Source organism: Monomorium pharaonis, chromosome 1 (assembly GCF_013373865.1).
Source record: "Monomorium pharaonis isolate MP-MQ-018 chromosome 1, ASM1337386v2, whole genome shotgun sequence".
Classification (NCBI taxonomy): Eukaryota; Metazoa; Arthropoda; class Insecta; order Hymenoptera; family Formicidae; genus Monomorium; species Monomorium pharaonis.
This window is the reverse complement of record NC_050467.1, coordinates 19,225,097-19,243,089: the sequence shown is the minus strand read 5'-3', so window position 1 is coordinate 19,243,089 and position 17,993 is coordinate 19,225,097. Positions and strand designations below refer to the sequence as shown.

Sequence of the window (17,993 nt, the reverse complement as noted above, 5' to 3'; positions counted from 1 at the left end):
TTTCATGGATGGCGGCGTATTCACACTGAAATTGTAGCCCGCCCATTTCAAAACAACGATTTGATTGGACGTTTCTATACGATTAGGATTGTATGCGTAACACATCGAGGATGCAGAGTGTCGAGGTCCAAAAGCATACATTCATGAATTCCGTGGCGCGACTATAAGCACCCCTAAGAACGAAAGAAAGATCGAGCCCGGACAAATCCTCCTTTCGTCTCGACTTCCCAAAAACTTACCTCGAATCTTGCAACCTCGCGGACACCAAGTTGCCGTGTGTTAAACTACAAATAGTGAGATAAAAAAAAGTTAAACAGCCCATGCAAAAAACACTGGACACTACGGAGCATCACGGCGACCGGTACGGAACCGCGTAGACTATCGTCTCTTTCCTTCAGCGTGAAGTCACCGAACAAACGCACACAGTTGCCATCAACGATTCTTCGCACTAGGTCGATTTTTCTCTCTCTAATTGACCAAGGCAGATATTTAATAAACGTGGGAAATTAAAAAGATAATATTCTTTCTTATGTCTCTCTTTCCTTTTCAAGACTTATTTGTCAATTAAAGAATGTCCTCGAAAGTATAAAAGTTGAAAGACAAAAGATAAAATAATTAATACATAAAATTCACATTACCTATATTTAACATAAAAACACACTTTCATTCTTCGTCAAAATAAAAATTTATATATTATTTTACGTATTAATATATTCTACACATATACATATTAAGCACAGAGCGTTTAGCATAAATTTAAAAGTAATGTAATTATAATTCATGAGAGAAAAGCTACTTTTAAACTAAATCAAATTATGATCATAGAAACGCGCTGATCGACCGAGTCCGAATTGGGCGGCTATGAGCGTATCATTTAGTGATACGAGACACTTTCGGTCCACGTGAGATCCACGATCGCCGTGCCAGAGGTATGTTTTGGGGAAGCTTCATTCGTTCTTCCTAACCAAAACCACACTTAGGTACAAATGAACGGTATATATTCGCGAATTTTCCCGACGAGATTTCCCTCGTGTATCGTTCGGTTTTCCCACCCTTCCACGTTTCTCTCTGCATGGTAATCGGCCTATTTTGCCGCGTAAATCATGAAGACTTATTACTCGCACGCGGACGATTTAAGTCGGAAGATATCGTATGTGATCTCTCGAGTGCCCGACAATATTCTATAACGTTGATAAATAATTCTTTACAAATTATCGTAATCATAATTTTATACTTCCAAGATAACTAATTTGAAATAATATTCTTTATATATCGTTTCCTTTCTTAATTAATATTTTTCAGGAGATTTCTTTTTGTGTATTTTGACAATCAATACATATAGACTCGTGTAAAACTTGACTCAGAGATATTTATAATCATTACCGCAATATGTCTAAAAACAAGTAATTGTTGTAAATTTCAGTTATCTCATAGCTACTATGAGATCATTGATCAATCTGATATAAATTTTTTTAACAAAAATCTAATCAAATATTATGTATATATCTTCTTATATCTCTTTTCGTATTTGATTATCATTATAAGATAATCGATGTGCAGATATTATTATTGTACATGTGTTTCATAATGTATTAGATAAAATCTGATTTATTTTTCTTGACATTTGTATTTGTATAATATTTGGTAATTTATTAGGCAACAACAATCCGATATATAATTTGAACATTAAAATAAAACGTTAGACATCAGGCACTCGCAATGCATCACGAACATGAAATACACGGTGATATCGACATCGGCATTTCGCGTTATTTGAAACGAGTCAATGAAACAACTCCGACATCACTTTGTCGCGCCATCGACTCGTTTCGGAGTGATGAGAAACATCGGACATCGATAATGGAAACTCCGGAGATAAAAAAAAGATAGACGATGGAGCATCTTCGCGCGTCGCTTCGGCTCATCGCTTCATTCCCTCACGAAATTCCCCAGTCGCTGTCTATGCCAATTTGCATCCTCGGCTTTTCTACCCGACACGCGTGAAAGACCGACGAGATCTCGGCACGTGTCGGTGGCACGTTTCCACTCCCTGCTCTCTCTCTCTCTCTCTCTCTGCATCTCGCCCACTCTCGCTCTCTTTCTTTCCTTCCTTCTTTCTCTCTCTCTCTCTCTCTTTCTCTCTCTTTCTAGATCTTTAGCTATCTTTCGTTGTCTGTCCCCAAAACCTACCTCGTCCACTTGCGGGGGCGGAGTGGTCGCGGAGGCGTTTTGGGTCGTATTTGGTGGTGTTGTAGTAGTAGTAGTGGTGGTGGTGGTGGTGGTGATGGTGGTGGTGGTGGTGGCTGGGGCGCCGGACTCGTGAGGGTGTGAATGGGTGCTAGTCAGGGACGCGTCCCTTTCGCGTTCCATCGCGAGCTTGTAGACCTTGTTGCGCAGAGTGCTACGCGGTATCCCGTAGATGACCGCTGCCCTCCGCGTGCCGAGCTTGCCGCTCTGGATGTCCCTGAGGGCGGCCTGCAGCTCCTCCTCGGTGTAAGTCCTCCTGCCGCCCCCGGCACCCACCACTGGAACACCACCGACGCCTGCCGCAGCCGCCGCCGCCGCTGCCGCGGTCACAACCGGTCCGGTCATTCGCGGTTTCGCGCGGTAACACGAGCTGAAACAGCATTAATCAACGTTATATCGAGGCCAGCTGATGGTGTATTTTTGCCTGCGATACCAATGGCCGGGAGCCGGGACGTTCTAATACCGAAACGTAATAATATCAGGGTAGCATATGGAGAATATATGAAAATGAGCCCCGAATGAATCGGCTTGGTGAGTTTGCAATATCGCGTCTCTGAAATCCTCACTGGATATCTCTCTAAAGTATTGAGAGATGTCACAGAACGGAAACAATTCGTTGGAATTCACGTTGCTTGTCAATTGCATTTTGTAATAGGAAAACTTATTTTTGTGCTTCCCTTCAAGTTTCCCATTTCGCTGCCCCCCTCCCCCGATTTCTAAGATAGCTTTCATAACTATCCGTCAGTCATCATAACGGAAGATCCCGTTTATTCTGTCATGTACTAATGTCAGAGAATTAACTTTAGTTTTCCAAAACTGTGCATGTAAACAGGAGTAGAAGAAGAAGAAATCATGTATTAAAAAATAGCGTGCCCTAAGGAAAAAATCAATATCGCATAAAACAGTTCGCATTCGCCGTTCTCTCCTCTTATCGGTAAAAAAAATACAATAAAATATTTCGCCGAGAGTTTGCATTCTCTTCACAATTGTTATGAAAGTATCATGGATCTGATCGAGACAGGGTCTCAGGCGCTGAATATGAAACATTCTAACAGCAAACAATTGTAAAGCAGGCAAGCAGCCAAGAGGTCGCGTGGTTTGATAATCGATTGGTCAATAGACGTGTTCGATACTCACTCAAGTTTCGTACATATGCAACAAAGTCAGATTATTCACCGTTTCTCGCAATGCAAGCTCACGTGTAACCACGTTTCCGCGACTAACTTGAGAGGCGACTCGCATGAAATGGCCACGTGGCCGTCTCGGCGCCTGCACGTGTTTGACGTCGTGCCAATGGTGAATTGCGAATCCGTACAGCTTTGATCCTGGCTTCGGGGGATACATCGAGCCATGCAAATTAGGTTTTTCAAACGAACAGACTGAAAAACGCGTTAACGCGACAATTTCGAGCATTACGTACTCATAATCGATTTTTAGCGAAAAAAATGCATCACGCGTGCATTTGCGCCCCTTTAAATATGTAATTTATTTACATAAATATCATTTCGCAGCGGTATTTATACATATATAATACGAGTGCGATTTATCTATGCTAAGAAAAATAAAACACTATATATACCGGTTAAATTGCCAGAAGGCACAAGTCGTGTATGAATAATTTTAATATCAATTAGCTGGAATTTTCTTTTTATTGCTATCATAAATTTTCGTGTCGGCACATCGCCATTTCCTGTAACACATTATGTCTCCGAGGTAGCGCCATTTTATTGCGGCAAATTATTCTAAAAAATGTCCACGTCATAACACATTCATTATAAAAGTTTTGCTTTTTTGTATAAAAATACATCGTATCAGATCATAAATCAGATCACAATAAAGAAAAACATTCTAAAAAAATATGTAAAATTACCCAATTTATAATAACGATGTATTACATTATTAATTTGTTTACTATTTCTATCTTTAATTGTTTTAACGTAATTTTCCATGTAGTATAAAAATTTAACAATTAGAAATAAAAGTATTAAACAATTTACACATTTCACTATAAATTGTGTAACTTTTATACATATTATTTATGTAATTTTCCATACTTTCTTATAGTAAAGTTAAATAATAAAATACTAATCCAAAGCCATCTTTAAATATCAGTAACAATAATGCAAACGCAATTCAACTTAATAAAAATTTAGAGAGCAGTAATAAAAAATTTACAAAAAAAGCAACAAAGACTTTCCTTCCGGCGTTATTTTCGCGCAACGATAAATTTTTCCGACCGGTCTAATAGTTAAAAGTCGCTTGCACCTAATCGCCTCGCGCTAAATATGCGAGGAGTATGAATTTTCGATGCGAGAGCATCCAGTAATATTTCGCGCTCGCATAAAAGAACGCGACGTGGCACGAAGAAGGCGATGGATATCGGGTCGGTGTAATTTGTCACGGAGCGCAACGATAAGATTAGGCGTAAGAAATCATCGCGCGCTTCGCGCTCTCCCCCCCCCCCCCCCGTTCGCCGTCCCACCCCCGCTCGCACCGTAGAGCCCTGCGTTGCAAGTTCGTCGACCTGTGCCGCTGATAAAAGTGCAGTTTCGTCCGACGGTTGGCCTCCCGGATAGGTCCCGCTACGTCAGTAGTCATCGACCGGCGTTGATTTATCTGCGATTTTTGTTTGTCGACTCGTCTGCGGTTTCACGAACGATACGCGGCTACGTCGGAAACTCGGTCGGCGCGCGTTTCCATGTGCGTTTCAGGTTCAACGTTCCTCGAGTAATGTCGTCGCGTAATTTCGCGAAGAGAACGGTATTCGCGTCCGCCAAATAAAACGACGCGGTACGCGTATCTAACCGCGAGGAATTTAGACTTTATCTCATCGACTACGGCGCATTTCCGTAAAAACACCGTGCCCTCGCGCCGCGGCGCGCCGGACCTCTCTTCTTTTTTTATCGCACACCTCCGCGCGACAGAGGCATTGCATTGCAAACATTATATTTTTCAGTGCAACACGGCAATTTGTGTCAAGAACGAATTCCTCAACTTGAGAAATTCTCCGTGCAATAACGTAAGATCCCTCGATATGAGAAATTATCTTGAGCAATTTTGCTGAAAACAAACATTAAAATAGATATCTTTAACGTCGACATATTTACAGATGCCGGAAACCATGAATCCATGCTCAAACTGGATGGTTCGGTTTAGTAAATTCTCGCGTAAATCACAAGGCTCACGCAATCGCGAACCAGATAGTCGTAATCTTGTCCTTCGCAGCGGCGTCAATATCTCTTTGGCCAGCGAACCTTCTCCAAAGCCTTCTACGAACCGGTTTTACTTCAGTGCCCGGTGTCTAGTTTTATTGCAGCTCGCCTATTTTTCAGTATCGCGGACGCGCAAGTGCGAACTGTACGTCTAATTTCGTTTCTACTTGCCTCGAGAGACGACACGTTCTTAAATCTGATCGGTCGATTTATATTTCTCGTACCACAGAGTTTTAACTTATATTATTAATATTGCTATTTCTTGCAGCTATAAAACAACAATGCTAAATGTTCATTAATCAATATTAATATATATAATGCCATTAAAAAATGTCTAAAGTAAAATAATAATTACGCTCTGCTTGGATACAATTTGTTAATATTTAACGTAACAAATTTTAAACACAGATAAACATAAAAGAAACATAAAAAATCGTAACCAAGAGCCGATAATAATATGGCAATGTTGAAAGAAAAGTGTGAAATTAGTCAAACTAGTCCTGTTACATAATATCAGTTTATAGACAAGTGCTAAAAGACAACGCCAAGTAGAAAAACTTGTCGTTACCTAGAATCACATGAATTTCATATAGGCACGCGCTAAGACTGCATTAACGATCTACATTCTCGCTTTACTTGAAATTTCTACGTAATTATAAGTAAGATCATAGGTATCTGAGATTTTATATGACACATTTAATACAAACAATTGATAAACTCTTTTCTTACGATTTTTAAATATTATATTTTCACTCTTCAGAAAAGTGACAAAGTAATTAATTATTCTAATCATTTTTCGTCACATTTATAATTTTTTTGTAATACAGTACAGTTATAGGTTTATATTCCTAGATCTGCCAAGCTTCAAATTTAGACATCCATAAAAGGAAAGACATCAACACGGCATAAATTGGGCTTCAATTTCGACTTAACGGTTTCGTTGACGGTCCTATCTTATCGTTAATTACGCAGTGGCATATGCGTCGGCGCAAATCTCTCTCTCTCTCTCTCTCGCCTCTTTCTTTTCTTTCTCTCTTGGAACTTTCTTTCTCCTTCTCTCTCGTTTCTTTCCTATCCTGCTTCTTCTCTCTCTCTTTCTCGCATTCCAGTCTCCCCTTTACGGTCGTTCATTACGCGCCGCGACATACACGAGGTACTCTGCATCTTCGATATGTCAGGGGGTGCAGATTACGGTGGACTAATAATAGACGATGATAAAAATTTGATGCGTAAAATGTTCCACGAGGGAAAACAGCGAAAACATGAGGGCAACGTACGCCTCCAATGATCTGGCACGCTCGATTCGCTTGAGCTACCGATCATTTTCATTTTTCACAAATCAACGAAACAACAAAGATAAAAATTACCATTAGATCAACAGTAAAAAAGATCTTAACTTTTCGAGATAAAAATTAAACTTTCCAATATCTTTATTCATCGATAAAACACATCTTTTCAACGAATCTAATAAATTAGAATAAAACTTTAATCTTTTAAAATAAAATGAAATTTAACCAAAAATGTAATTGAATCCGATATTTATATATAATCCTAAATTTTAACATAAGTAATATACGCGAGAGGGAATTACATAAATATGATATTTCCATAATTAATCTGTTTCGTAATGACAAAAAAGCGAAATAAAATATGTATAAAACTTTTCCCTTTGTTGTCATTTATTTAGGTGTGCGAATAGGTTTACGAAATTTACTCCATCATGTTTCGCATTCGAGACCGCAACCGAGTTGCATCGATTCTGTGAAACGGACTGCTTAAATATTTATCGAGGTACGTACCGCAGACGTATAGCAGTTTAAAGCTCAAAGGGTTGTAAAGTTCAAGCAACTCGTCGGTATTATTACGGTTTGGATACCCGGCTGCTTACCGCGATCGCACAAACGTATTACAACGAAATTTTTTCGTACAGTTTAAAACACTGAAGCACGATATACATTAAACATTTATATGTGAGAGCCAGGCAATAAGCGACCTGCCTAGTTGTGACAGTTTAATCAAAGAATGTATTATTCTCTTTACGTCACAGGAAAAAATATATTACTGTATTTTCTTCGCAAAGAAAATATCTTTACAAACTTAAACTTCATATTATGAAGCACTTACAATTTGCCACAAATTATTTTCCAACACATCTTTGCAGTAATATATAACACAGTCTACTATAAGTAAGAAATTATTAATTTTTAAATAATTATCTACTCAATTAATAAATAAAAAACGAATTAAAAAATTGCTATTATTTATCTTTCTGTCCAATTAAATTGTCAAAAAATAAAAGAGGAAAAAGATCGCAGAGATTAAATCTGATTAAGATTATTAAATATCTTATAAGCTTAAATTTTATCAAATTAATCGTACTAAATTTTTTTCGTAATCTGCTGTGGCATCAAACATAATTGATCATCAATTAAAAAACACATCGTCGTGAATGATGACGATATGTAAATAAAAATGATTCTCATTATCAATATAGCGAAGAAAATACAAAATTCTTGCGAGATCAGCCGAAAGATCAGTAATCGCTTTCAAGTTAATGCAACGGGAACTAACGGCTCGTTGAATTTGTAATGCAACCTTATTTATCCCAACACATAAATTTTTCACAACCCATTGGAATTATCATCATTTCATTGTAGCAGTGTGATAACCAAGAATCACGAGGAAAATATCGCACCCATGCAGAAAATTGAGAGTCATTCGCGACATCAAATAATTTAATTTAACAATGACAATGAAATATATTGTTTTAAATATACCGTTTTCATTGTTATATAGATCAATAAAAACATGTTTTAATTTTAGATTATTAGTAAATTTTACAGATAATATTTTTTGCATGTTTGTCTCTGTATTAATTTTAGTATTATTATCTTCCCTCCAGAGAATACAGCATATATCTCTAACAGGATAATCGAATGTTCGCATTGGTATTATTACGATCGACTCAATAGAACAAGTTCATCTAGCGAACTTGAGCTTCGCCACGATCTTGGGTTCTGATAATTACAGCTCTCTTTACTTATAATCCTGTTTATCTCTTACTAATTATAGCACAGAGCTTTACGAGTCACATATATATGCAATGCAACACAAACTTGCATAAAGAACTTTAATACGACACGAATTTATTTTTTCGTAAAATAATGAGAAATGATAACTTCGGTAATTATAAAAAAAAACTAATAATATATTTTTTAATTACAAGTCGATTAAGATAAATCTCTAAGATTTTAGTTATATCACAACAATTGTTGATTTTATTCCGTATATTCCGTATATTTCCCGATAAATCCGAAAAAGCAGCACACGAACCACGAACTCGATCAGCCCGCACTAGTGTCGAGCGAGAACGATACGATTCCCCTCTGCCGTTGTCGCGCATGACGTCTTTACGAGGGAGATAAATCACGGTTATGCCCGGCCGCGTGATTGGCACCTAATTGCGACGGCATTCCGGATCGACTGGCTGTCAGTTTCGCGATTTTCGAAAGTCGTTCGCCGACGGTGTTTTAATCGACGCCTTATCGAAACGCCCGCCCGGCCCGGCTTAAACGGCCACTCGATCACGAAGAACGTTCGCTACGGAATGCGATCGCGGATCGTATTCTCTTTTTCCCCTCCACACTCGCATACGGAATGCATATTCGTATCGGTGACTCGCCTCGAGGTGCAAAACGAGTTGCGCGATAACGCCGGAACGACGCCTCATTGTCATTGACAAACGACAATTTTCCAATGTGTGGGGAAGAACGCCCTCTTGTCGGAGTCGAATATTCGTGCAAGTTGATATTTCACTTTTTCTTATTCTAATGCGTACTTTTGGGGAGAGAGAAAAAGAGAGAGAGAAAGAGAGAGAGCCTTTACTATTTTTAATTCATCACTTTAAATGTAAAGTTGTAGTTGTTATCATATATTTATCGCTTTGATACTTTAGCATTACTAGAGAAACAAATACTGACGTATTACTTTGTTTTTAGATATATTTCTTAAACGATAAAAATAAAATTTTAAAAGCATAAATGTAAACTAGAAAATTTCTTCTATCAAATTTTATCATTCTTCTTCATATTTTTTATAATTAATGTTTTGAAACATAAACCAAAATTAACGTTTTTATCGGTATTGATACACAGCGCAATGTTTAATTTCCGGAGGAGGTGCTGCTTTACAAGGTTTATACTGTCAGTATTAACGATCTTCCTTTACATCATATTAAGTTTGTTTACAAAAGAAAACGGAATAAAATTTGTGAAAAAATAAAACTGCAAAATTAAAATAGTTAAATGAAGAACATGAATTTTTTGCATGGAATTATTTAAACTTATTTCTGTGTTATTGATTAGAGGATTGCTTTATAAATAATTTTCTTCATTTAAATTTTAACTCTATTTATCACATTGTGACAAATCGAATATAAGCGTGTGTTTTTGAATGAATAATACATAACATGTATCTATAATTTAAACTAAAAACATTGCGTTACGTGTCGCGTTAATTTATTCGTTCTGACTAATGTAGAAATCGATTGTCATTTAGTAAGATATTTCCAACATTAGTTCTACTAGTTAGGAAATGTTAAAAGATTACTTACTTAAGGATAGTCTTGGGATCGATGCCTGTCGGCATTCTCAGAGGTATTTTCTGTTGCTCCAATAGAGATATGTTGTTGTCCTAAACAAACAAATGGATAATGATATTAGCACAAGAGAATCGTCAAGAGTGACTTAAATAAACAAATAAATAACTAATATTACACAAGCATACAGCCTAGTTACTTAGACGTCAGCGTTAGTCACTTAATGACTAGGAAGCACTAATAAAACACTATATGAAAGGAATTATTGTTCAGCAATATACGAAGTAACAATCGTCGCGTAAATAATGGTCGTATCGTGACAGCCCACTAAAAAAATATGAATAACAATTACGGATAATTTGCACATTGTTTGCAATCGTCTCCGTTCATTATGTGATCCTTCATCAAACACTTGGTGAACCACGCAACGTACGATCGTTCTTGTCGCAAATTCAATGTCCGGAATAAACACAAACGAGCGTAGCGAGAATAAGGACAAAGCTGAGGAGAAAGACCGAGTGCGTTTTTTTTTCTTTTTTTTTTTACGCGACAGAATGAACGGTCTCGAACTTACCTGAGAATTTCTGGGTTTGGCCGAGAGATCGAGCGGTTGATCGGCCGCCGCGGCGCTGTCTTGATGGGCCTGCACCCCAACGAGGGGCGCCTCCCTCGGCGGTAAGCACCATTGAGGCAGCAAGGTGGGGTAAGTGCCGCTGAGGGCGGCGGCGACCACGGACGCCGCCATCGGATCCACCTGGACCGACATCGGTGACTCCGCCGATCGCGAGCTGCTGCTACTGTCGCTCTGCGGACTCTGCGGGGCACAACGCAGAGAAACGTATCATCCCGGCTCGCGCGATACGAAAAGAACGTCCGACTGAATAGCCGGGCGGATTGGTCGGACGACAGAAAAGGGGCACCAGGGTGAGATCCGCGAGAAGAAGCGATGCGGCAGGATCGAATTCTGATCGAATTCATTTCACGTAAGGTGCACCGCCGCTTCGCGAGTCCTCGTGAATCTTTTATGGGCGCGTCAAAGCGATCAAAGCTAAGAGAGAGAAAGAGAGAGAGAGAGAGAGAGAGAGAAAGATAGAGAGAGGCTGGCGAGGTGGCGGTGGTGCGGCCGACGCCAAAGTACGAGGTACGCTCGACTTAATCAAAAGTCTTAAATTCAAACCGTGACGCACAACAGAGGCGTAGAACGAAGGTGTAAAGAAACTCCAATGAAGACGCGATCGCGTATTACAGCAGCGTTAACGTGCGCCAATTTTTCTGTAGTGTCCCGAGGAAAATTATCGACAAGACTATCGGTATATACATTTCATCCGAAGCGTTCGTCGTAGGATCGCAGAATCTCAGGATCCGAATTCCGCGCGAGGAAAATATTACTTATGCATTCCGTTTGCTCTCATTTCCCGTCTGTGCCGTCCCCATCGCGGATAATCTTTACACAAAATTAGCAATGAAGGACGAGGTCGATGCTCAGCCATGCGCAACCTCACACCCGGCAGACTCGCCGAGAGAGTACTTACAAGGGGCGGCTGGTCGTCGTGGGGTAGCTTGCCGTCGAGGCAGAAGTAACACTTGTCGAGAGGCTTCCAGTCCTCCGGCGGCGGGCTCGTGCGTCTTCCAAGGAGAAACGGCGTCGCGACGCTCGTCACGGCCGCGTTCCCGTCGCGGCATAACAGCCCCGACCTGGTCCCTTCCGAATCCGTCGCCGGCGTCGTCAATAACGCGGTGTTGCCACCAGAACCCGGTACCTCCTGTAACTCCTCCTCTTTCTTTACCCTCAGTAAGCCCTGCGTTACCGGTGCCCGCTCCAACGCGACTTCCTCCGTTCGTTCCTAAAATGAGGAAATAAAAGGATGAGAGAGCAAATTAGGAATCGGAGAACCAGAGAGGCTCTTATTATTACTTCGTTATCGTATATACCAACCTTGGTCCCTTCCGTGTCGGTAGCGTTGGCAGTCGGATGATCCCGAGTCGCACGATCGTTTTCCGTTCTGAGAGGGCTGACCGCCGACCTGTCGGCTTCCTCGTCGAGCTTGAGCCGTTTCTCCGCCTCGTTCTGGCCCCGTCCTCCCGCCTCCTCGTCGTTCTCGTCGCCGTCCTCCTCCCCGTCGACGTCTTCCCCGTCGTTTTGCCGGCGTCCGCGCCGTCGTCTCGTCGCTATCGTCGTCGTGCCGGTCGCCGTCGCCGTTGTCGTTGTCGACGTGGCCGTCGCGATCCCGGTGGTCGTCGCCGTCGCCGTCGTTGTCGCTACTTCCGCCGTCGTCGTCGTCGCCGTCGTCGCCGTATCCGCCGTTCTCGTCGAGGTGTCCTCCCGCGCGGCACCCTCCGCGGCCTCCTCGCGGTCGGCAGTCTCGACCTTGACTTCGCCCGGCCTCAGACGGCGCGAATCCTCCTGCTGCTGCTGTTGCAGCTGTAGATGATCCTGGACCGGCGTGGACAAATGGTGATGGTGATTCTGCAGATGATGCCTCTGCAGGCTCTCCTGTTTCACCACGTTGGTCGCGAGCGTCGCCGTCGCCGTCGCCGTCGCCGTCGTCGTCGTCGTCGTGGTCGTCGCCGTCGTCAGCACCGTCGACGGCAACGACGTGGGATGCAGCTGCGGCCCAATCTGGTCCAGGCTCCCGGGTATCGGGTTGCAGGACGACGACAACGCCGGGTAAAGCCGATGGTGGGGCTGTGATTCGCTGCTGCGGGTGCCGCTGTACAGGGTGTCCTGGTATTGCTTCCATCTCCTACGGCCCATCAACTCCTCCGCTACCCGTTCCAGACCTGTGACACCACCGCAACTACATCAAACAATGATGTGCACCGGTTACCCGCAACCCGCATAGAAAGAAGTAGGCGCTTTCGATAAAGCAAACGGACATTCGGCGCTAATCCATACGCGTTCAATGAAACAGATTTGGGATCGGTACAATTTTCGAATACCTATCAGCTCCTAACTGTCAAAAATAAAATAATACATAACATCTATACACATATTTTATAATAGATTTTTATCAAATATGCTCATTAATTGACGGATGAGAAATTTCCTAGCGCTAAAATATTTCGAAGAGTATTTTTTAGTCTGTCGGAGCGCGGTGCGCTGGATATAATGAGCATATTCGATATTTCGTTGTCATTTATCAGTCTCGAACTGAAATAGTTCCGAACAACTACGTGGTACCACGTATGCCAAAAGCGGAGGCAATAAGCCTGTCAAAGTGTATTTCTCCGAATGTTAACTGTCGTTATCATAATCGTATGCACTAAAGTGGCACGCGGTTTTATAATCGCGGTTGCATAATCGTGGAATGTACCCGCGCCGCGGATGACGATATCTAGCCCGCTGCGCGAATTCACGCACGCGCATCGCCGCATAATGCGCGCGGCCGACTTGTTTGTCACAGGAAATGATGGACGATGATTAAGGTTCCAGAGAAAAGCACGCGGACGTAGCGCGTCCGTAGCTCCGGGACGTAGTCCCTCCAACAGCGAGAATCGCACGCGAAATTATATGCAGATCCCGCGCGAGATTGAGTAACCGGACATGGTGGTTTTCGAAGGACACGTGGCTGCGCGCGCTTGGCAGAGAGAGACAACACACAAAAAAACAAAACCGCATCTGCAAAAACGACTCTTTTTTCTTCGGTTTTTTTTTTTTTTGTTGATAACTCGGAAATTGTTATTCGAGGAGGTGAAATTTTCACAATTACCGAAGCGCAATCGCGGGGCATTTGAGAATGCCCGAGGATACTCAATTACACATGCACAGGAACGAAACGTGTTAATATAATTAATCATCCTTTTCATTGCTCTGAACGCGTAAACGCCCTGTGCGAATTAAAAGGCTATATGGAAAGCGTAATTTTCCTTAGAGTTCCGCCGATCTTCGCGTAATAAAGTGCAATTATTGGGGCGCTGTCGCGAAAGTTTCGCGGCTGAAAAAAAAAGGGGGGGGAAGGGAACTTTTTCGCGTTCGGCTCTCTCGAGTAGACGTATCGAGGGAGGTATAAGAATATCAAGGAAAAATAATACTCCGCTATCTGCTTATATAATTACTCAAAATTGCATTTGTACGCGCTCGATATCTCGAAGATGTCGGTTTTTACATTTCACGGACAGCCACAATTCGCTCACGCCAGTTACAATTCCGCTCCGCTCCCCAGAATGGCTCGCGATACAGATGGCGATAACGGGATTTTTCACTTCCTTATCCAAAGGCCGAATAGTTGACTGTTATCGCGCCTGGCTGACGTGCCTGCCAGCTCTCTGCCGCAGTCGCCGGCAGTGCCCGCCCCGTCGAAAAGATCTCTCCGAGCGTCAGTTTCGCGCGCCGGCGGATGCTGTTTAATCATCAGCGGGATTTTACAAATTATGATATTTATGCTAGTCGAAACAATTATCAGAGCCACGCCATAGCACGCTGCGATACACGCGCATTTGTGACGGATGTTAATTTCCTGAATAAATATTTAACATCGCGGAAATATGCCCGCCAGCGCGAGCTTGTGTTTTTCGCTCGTTCATTAATTTAGCAAACAGTATTCGATATTCATTTGAGCAAAAGCTCCGTGATCCCGTCGTACATTTCGTCATCGAAGAACCGTGAAAACGATTTAATTTGCAATGTTCGAAATTTAATTTTGCGCCAAACGTTTCCTCGCTACGGCTATATTTTCACGTCTCTCTGCTGAAATCATACTTAGAACTTCCGGGAACTTATCAAGCTCGTTCAAGCTCGCCTCGCCGGGCTTGAATAACGCACATCACGGGACAACGACGAATCATCCTACACAAGTCACATTCTTACATTGTTTATAATATTTTTCGATCAAAGCTACACTGAAAAGAAAATACTTAACTTTTAAAAGATGTAAAGGATATTAAAGTGTTTTATTTCTCTCTCTCTCTCTCTCTCTCCGTTTCTTTCAAATGTAAAAACGTTTCAATTTTAAACGGTGTTTAGATTAAAAACTGCTAAAGATTTCAGTTTCAAATCTTTTGCACATTTAAAAATCGGAGACAGACATAAAAAATCACTCTGCAAACACTTCTTAAAACTGAATACTTCTTTCTTCAGGGTATCACACGTTTTATCGCTTGTTTTTTTCCTCCTTCCTAATCTCTCGCGATATTCTAAACAATTATTGCGGAAATTTCATTGACTGATAACGCGTGGAAAATGGCGTTTGCACGTCGATTCGTCGGCCTCTGACTCTCAAAGGGCATTTTCCCCCGATCAAACGCAAATCGACTGCAGCCGACCAATTGCAGCTTACTGGCCAATCAGCCGCGCTTCTCGACGGACACCCCGTATCGCGGCGCGCGTGCCGCGGATGCAACGTACCGTCACGCCAATCGGTACTCGGCCGTGTGTACGATGCACCACGTGCAATAGGTTTCGCACGACGTGCGGGCGCGGACGTGCGACGCCTCTACGTCCCCGTAAGGGTTTACGATCGCGAACGCGTATATGTACATACGTGCAACGCGCGCACATGTGAAAATATATATATCGCGTGCGAATCGAGTCCGGCGGCGATTTTTCATGGCGCCCGCCTTCGCCAGCGCTGAATTGATTTTGCCGTTTGCCGCGCGGCGGGACGGTCATTAGGGCCGCAAAGAGTCGGTCGCGGGTCAACCACGGCACGTCGTTTCTGCGAAACGCGTTGTTTCCGCGGAACGGCGGGGAATTCGCAAATTAAATTGCACCCCGGATCGATCCGACCGCTCATTCGCGCACGATTCGGTATGTCTTGGAATTTCGACGCTTTCGCCGGCCGTGCCCCGTGCGTGTGGACCGATTCGCGCTAACACGCTCGATTCGGATCTAATTCATATTCGACGAATCGTTTTACGATTACAACAGAGAGACGGACGGATGCTTAATTAGGTCGGCGCGTTACGAAATTCACGCGAACGCGTAAAAAAAAAAGAAGGAGAGCGCGATATAGAAAAATTGTGCCGACATAAAAGAGATCGTTGTTACATTGTTCCACGTAACGCTTTGCACAAAAATATTTTTCTAAAAGTATAAACCTCATTATAACGAAAAACCCCTAGGATGCAGTGTGACGTGTTATCGTACCGCTTAATTTGGGGTCAATCCGCAGTGGACCAACGGCTCTTTGTGGCAAAGCAGTACCGTTGGAAAATTCAGAGGCAAATTTTCGACACGCTTAAAATAACGGGTGTTATTTTGCCTTCGTAAATTCATAAAGGACTATCGCCTCTGTATTAAATGAATAAGTAATTGAATCATAACGGAACTTCCGAGATTTTCTAATGTATATATTGCACAATTGCACGCAACGATATTCAAACGAGTGAACCTCGCGAATATGTGCATAGTTTTACCAAATAAAACGATGCTACGTTGAAGATCGTTGAAAGGCAAATATCCTTGATTCACGGCGATTACAGCGATGCATCAAAAGCGGGTAGGGGGGACGAGAAGCAGAGTACGAGGCCTCGATTCATAGCGGTACAATCGTGAAAACAATTTCGAAAGTACATTAGTACTCTTTCTCTAAATTAAAGTCTGCTAAGGTCGGTTTATCTCACGCAAATGGACATTCGCGCGCGGCTAATTATTCCGCAGCCGCAATTATTATCGCCCGGCTCAACGGCGCGTATCGGAGTTTAGTTTAATCGTGTTATTTTCCTCGAAGTGCGCACCCTCGTGCCTGCGCGGTCCGAAATAATCTGTCGTCGCGTATCTCCCGAGCAAACTTCGGGAATCGAAGTTGTTCGATCACACACATATCGCCGTTTCGAATTTCGCGAGCGTAATGAGTCTTATGCGTTTTAGCCGTTAATTAGTTCAGTCGTTAATTATGCGTTTCGCTCGATAATTACTGTGTTATTGATTTACACCTATATTAGCGACCGATGCGCGACAGAAGAAATTGATAACTATACAATTGCATATTACGAGGTATGTGGATATCGTTCTAATTGTCTTGCAAAATAAAATTTTATGCGCCAGCCGATATAAATTTCAGGCTACCGTTTTCAAGCAATTCTCCATTCGAATTTTTCACAAAAGTGACTTTCAGAGAAAAGAAAGTTCAATTTATTTGAAATCCAGTAGAAATAATATATTAAAGATATCTGTGTAATACGGCAAAATATAATACACAGAATTAATTTCGTGTCGAAATTTTTAAATATATTCAATAACACGGCAATGTAAAAAAATTAGTACTAATTCTGGTGACGTCCACGAAACTGGATTTGCGCCCACTCGCGCGATTACGATTTCAATTGTAGGTTCGTGAGTACGATCGCCCGCAGCCTTGTCACTTAAATTTATTATCAATTGGTTACAAGTTTGTTTTCAGGATACCGAGTATACTCACCGGCATTAATGGTAATTAATATGTAACGGCATTAGCATGTTAACCGGTTCTCCAGCGAAGTTGACAGAAAGGTTGGAACAAGTAGCGAAGTTGATTTTCAGCGCGAAGGGACGGACGGTCTAGCGTGTGAAACGCATACAAATTTCGGGAATTGCTGTGGAGCATAGTGATCGCGGAAGATATATCGTGGGTTTCGCTTGAGTTCATGAATAAGCGCGAATTACCTCGCGAAGAACGGGAACACCATTGATCACCTCGGATAGCTCGCAATTATACCAACGTACGTGTTGAAGCGAACAAAATGTTAATCCTTCATTCTCAACTCGCGACATCATTTCCCAATTTGGAACTACACAACAGTTTAGAAATATAATTAGAAACAACTAAAACAAGAATGGCATAACATTATTTCCTATCTTTAGCTGTTGTAATTGTAAAAACTATTCAAAAAGCTGTTCTAGATTATATAAAATTAATCAGATGAAAAGATATTCCTAGAGAAATAATAGCAATTGTACATGTGAGTATGAACTTCATAATTTATAAGGCAAATATTATAAGTTAAGGAACAATTAATTA

The 17,993-nt window shown here is 41.9% G+C and overlaps 1 protein-coding gene across 8 annotated transcripts in view; it reads right to left on the bottom strand.

Moving 5' to 3' along the window:
* The window catches only part of LOC105832848 (mushroom body large-type Kenyon cell-specific protein 1), a 43,918-nt gene that overhangs the window by 9,782 nt on the left and 16,143 nt on the right, over positions 1-17,993 (bottom strand). For 3 of the 8 annotated variants that reach the window (XM_036286479.1, XM_036286483.1, XM_036286493.1), the window contains exons 2-7: positions 11,993-12,837; positions 11,589-11,900; positions 10,631-10,870; positions 10,072-10,151; positions 2,191-2,617; positions 240-284 (exon numbers count right to left, since the gene is read on the bottom strand). In XM_036286479.1, coding sequence (XP_036142372.1) covers positions 240-284; positions 2,191-2,617; positions 10,072-10,151; positions 10,631-10,870; positions 11,589-11,900; positions 11,993-12,837 — 1,949 coding nt within the window. Of the gene's footprint in view, positions 1-239; positions 285-2,190; positions 2,618-10,071; positions 10,152-10,630; positions 10,871-11,588; positions 11,901-11,992; positions 12,855-17,993 lie in introns of all 8 variants that reach the window. The other 5 variants (XM_028192085.2, XM_036286487.1, XM_036286490.1 and 2 more) reach the window with 4 other exon arrangements.